General features: G+C 33.6%; 1 protein-coding gene across 4 annotated transcripts in view; it reads right to left on the bottom strand.

The window, feature by feature from the left end:
- LOC106690899 (ovochymase-1) overlaps positions 1-4839 on the bottom strand; it is a 29622-nt gene that overhangs the window by 4268 nt on the left and 20515 nt on the right. For all 4 annotated transcript variants that reach the window (XM_014436495.3, XM_014436493.2, XM_014436492.1 and 1 more), the window contains 2 exons: positions 3781-3911; positions 1501-1757 (listed from right to left, as the gene is read on the bottom strand). In XM_014436495.3, coding sequence (XP_014291981.1) covers positions 1501-1757; positions 3781-3911 — 388 coding nt within the window. The remainder of the gene's footprint in view (positions 1-1500; positions 1758-3780; positions 3912-4839) is intronic.

Here is a 4839-nt window from a genome sequence, read left to right as displayed (position 1 = left end):
ATATATACATTGTAATATCCTCTTTTTTAATAAATAGTTGATATTTATAGATAAATGATTTTAGTTATGGTTATGGTTATGGTTTTTATTTTATCTATATCGTTTCAAAATTGTTTATTTGTTATTTTAAATCAAAAAGCAAGGTAACCAGTTTTCATTGTCTAAAATAAATACGCTGTTCAAAACAAGAAAGATGGCGGTGCGCGTCCTTCGGAAGTGCTCATTGAATTGTTTGTGTTGCGATAGATTGAAATTTTTCAACTTTTGATGTTAATTATAGAAAAATTGTATTAATTAAAGAATAATCAAAGAAGAAATAGAAGAACATAACAATTATCAATAAACTATTTACATCGTAAATCATAGCAAATAAAGCAGAGCGATTGTACTACAATCGATTATTTTTGGATCGACCAGTGAACATTAAAAATAGAAGAGAGGAAACGGGACTCTTGATTTTGCTGGCTTGGGGAGAAGACGCCCGTTCGGTTAGAAGCGGGAAGGACTGGAAGCCATTGTTAGGAGTTGGACATAGCGTCATGGACAAGAGGATGTCAACAGTCATATATCATCAAAGGAAGATTGTGTGATTGGTTAGTTTTGTTTTTAATTGAAATTTATGGTATTAGTAGAAAGAATAGCCATTAATTAAGTTTAAGTGTTATTATTAGTGAAGTGTCATCTGTTTCGGATTGCCAGGAAACCCGCCCTGATAAAAAAGCCTCTTATGTTATAAAATTTAAATAAAATTCTATTATCTGTTAATTTTAACCCAAGCTATCTTTTATATTTGAAATTTTTTTATTTTTTTAAAAATAATTTTTGATTATTACAAAATATATATATATATATAAATAATTTACCATATTATTTCAAATTATGAAGAAGCTGGTCAGAGGTGCAGTCACAAGAAAACAAAAAATAGTTTACAAGTATTGATTTGCCAATGTTCCGCCCCACTTTCAGAGCTAGGGCTGTTTTAGTTGAGATCTTTCCAAACAGTCAAACAACACACTGTTTGGAAATACTGTTAAAACTTTTGAAATACTATTTCAACTGAAACAGCCCTGATGAAGTACAAATAAATAGTTGTTAATTATTTTTTGTTTTCTTTTGACCGGACCCCTGACCATGTTCTTTATAATAACAATAAAAAGTTTTATGTATATATGATCATGTGATATCAGGGATTTCAGCTACTTAGTTGAGTTGGGGAATGGGATTGAATCGTTAATTTTAAAAAAACAAGGTTATATAGAGTAAGATTCCAAAATAAAGGATAGTTTCAAAAAACAAAAACTAAAACTCTCTATCCTTAAAAAGAAAAATATTAATTTGGAACAAAACCCAAGAGATAAATTGAGCCTGTAACTAGAGTGTTTTTATCAGATATCTTATTATGATTTATTCATGAAATGGGTTACTATCCAAGAACTAAATGGTTTTCTATGATAAAATATTTCTTTTCATTACATATACATAAATATTTTTTTTTAATACCTTTTTTAATTCCAAAACCTGTTCCTATTATCGTCTTATTAAAAAGAGAAATTCCAGTATCAAGACAGATTGGTCTTTCCTTTTCATTGAGCCTAATTGCTAATTTATAGAGTGCTATGTCATTATTATTGTTCAGAGCATTATAATGAGGATGAAGAAAGATTTTACTTATTTTAACTAGAATTTCAAACAATTTTGAAATGTTTTCATCCATGGTTGGTTTATTGTTTGTTCCAAAAAGAACAAAACCATCATCCCTAAAAAAAAAAAAAAATTATAATTAAAGATTAAAGTTTTAATGTTATAAATGAAATAAATCATTCTTCTACAAGTACGCAGAGAGTAGACACTGGTATTGATGCCTCATTTTGAACTATAGATTTTGTTTCCTTCATCTTTGCGACTTTCTATAAACCAAGCAAGTCCAGATATATGCTCACTGGAGTTGGAGATAAAAGTCCTATAGTAGAAAGACTCAACTCTGTATATAAAGTATTATTGGATCAGAACAGGGATCTAAAGGATATTTATGAGGAACTAGACACATTATATTTGTAAAGTTAGGCAGGCTACATGATTAGAATGAATGGACAAGAACAAGAAACAAGGAAAATACTTGAGTGAGGAACTACTCTATTGATCTCAAAGAGCTGGAGGATCTAGGCTGAGGTTGTCTAATAGTATTGCAGAAGATACTCCTTCAGATTAGAAACTGCAAAGTGGTCGCACAAGTCAGATCCAAATGGCGATGGCTCATTGAGGAGGCTAAAACTTACCGTGGGTAATAGTGCATCCAAGAAAGATAGGTACGTAGACATTATGTTTTGAAGACAGTTTGTTTCTTATGACTTGTTTATTTCACCCAGAAGAGTCTGCCAAACTCTGTTTCTAATATGACTAAGCAAACTAATTTCCTACCTAGATAATAAGAGGGCTGTCCAGAAAGTAACACATGTTTTGAAATAAACAATTCACAAATCGAAAAACTCAAAGTTTATTATATACATTTGAAAGGTACACTCTTAAGCTATTTTTCTACATAATTGCCATTCAAACTGAGACCCTCTCTGTAGAAATCTACCGCCTACGATTTCAACCACTGGTTTACATTGGCATGCAGTTTGGCGTCAGTATCAAAGCATTGTTAACGAGCCAATTTTTCATCGCAGGGAAGAGGTGGTAATTGCTCGGCACCAAATCCGAGCTGTATGGTGGATGGCCAAACACCTCCCATCCAAAACCATCCAAGAGTGCCCAGGTATGATTGGCCGTGCGTTGTGAAAAAACACCTTGGTTCTAAGGGTTCCCCCGACGCTTATTTTGTATGGCACGCCGTAACTTTCTTAGTATTTCACAATACCTTTCTGAGTTGATTGTTACTCCACGTCCCAGAAAATCAACGAGAAGCAGTCCTTTGGAGTCCTAAAATACAGTAGCCATGACCTTTCTTCAAGGTGCAAGGTCAGTGCTGTAGCCAGTCTCTGTTTTTTATGGTCTTCCGTTAGGATTTTCGGAACCCACCGAGCACAAAATTTAAGGTAACCAAGCTTCTCCACCACAATTTGATGCACAAAACTCCGTGAAATTTGGGGAAAATTTTCCAACAGTTCTGTAATCGTGAAACGACTGTTTTCATGAATTTCGTCATTGATTTGCGTTGCCAGGTCATCAGTCACAAGGCTAGGCCTACCACTGCGGTCCTCGTTGTGAACACTGGTACGGCCATTTTTAAAATCAATGCACCATTGCCTCACTCATTATCCTCTACCCATAAACATCTCAAAGCTGATGATTTTCTATTTCAGGGCACATTTTTACGACTCACAGAGAGCAAAGTGAGGAATGCACAGTCCTCACACTACAACAGCTAGATGCCTGCTGAATGTAAGAATGTTCAGACACCAAGATGGCGGCTCTACCCCTATCCATCGCCATGATAGACCAAAACTTCTGTTACTTTCTGGACAGTCCTTGTATTTACAATGATGTAAGTACAAGTGTTCAAAGTAGTTTTGAATGTGTGAACTGATGTTTCTGCTAAATTCAAGGCCTTTATCAGGAAGATGAGTTCAGAAAGTCGAGGACAAGTATATAGAACATACAAGTGTTAAATATAGTGAATACTTAGTGTTCCAATCTAGCATTGCAGAATTTAAAGAAGATTCCATCAGCTTGGGAACCCAGCCCTTTATCTGCAATACTATGCCACCCATTGATTATTATTTTAATATAATAGAGTAATCATAAATTATTCAGAGAACAATACTGTTAAATACTTACTTTGTTACATAGCAATGAGCTGCACTAAGAATGAACTGTGGACTCACTATGCTACCACTACACACAAAGTGCAGTGATGTATTCGTACCATCAACAGCCAAAGTATGAGCAACAGATTTGACTATTAGAACCTAAAAAGTTAATAATTGTATCAATTATGGTATATTTAGAAATTTAATCCTAATATTAAATTCTTGCTTCAACTGTTCTTTGTCTGTTCCACCCAGAAGATTATCGCAAAAAAAATATGATACTTCTTGTTCTGTTTTGTTAAAGTCAGTACAAATAAAATGAAAATGAAGTGTGTGGCTTAACAGTATACTATACTTCAACAATATTATAGTACTACTGATTCTCTATCAGTATGGTATTACATGATATTGACCTTTTTACTTTGTATAGTAAATAATGATAACTATTTCAGTTAATGATTTAACACAAAATGGGAAGAAAATCAAATAAAAAAAATATTATTAATGAATTTTTGCAATTTATTTCAAATTATTTATTATTCATCCCTCTCCCCCCCAAAAAAAATTGAAACAGGTAAGTTCATCCGGTAAGTTCAAGATACCTCAACTTCTCCAGGTAAGTTTAAGATACCCCAAGCTACTACGGCCTCACTCTTCTACCTGTACTGGACTCTGTAACGCAGCCCTGAGAATGCCGTTACTTCTTCCTCTGTTTCACTCCCCTCTTCCCTCAAATAGTAAATTTTTCACCCCTCTATCCTTTTGAATCTCCCACCACATTTCTGAATGAGCATGCTTCTTTGGGAAAGAGAACTCTCCTCTAGGAAAAAAAAAGTGCTTTCTTTGTAGTCTTAACTCTATTGACATTTTATTACCTCTTATCTTGTGTCAGATCCGCTACCTTCTATGTCAGCTGGGTCTTGGTTTAGGATTGTGCTTCACCTGGGAATGGTTATCTATGCCACTGGTGTCATGAAAATATGTTAAATTCTAAAAGTATACTTTTAAGTATAGTAAATGTATACTCTGGACTTTTGAATTAGGAATAATTAGTTATTAATATTATTACATAAAATATATTGATATA

This window comes from Halyomorpha halys, unplaced genomic scaffold (genome assembly GCF_000696795.3).
Source record: "Halyomorpha halys isolate HHAL.00 unplaced genomic scaffold, Hhal_1.1 Scaffold1957.1, whole genome shotgun sequence".
Lineage (NCBI taxonomy): Eukaryota > Metazoa > Arthropoda > Insecta > Hemiptera > Pentatomidae > Halyomorpha > Halyomorpha halys.
This window is presented reverse-complemented; position numbering and strand designations above follow the sequence as displayed.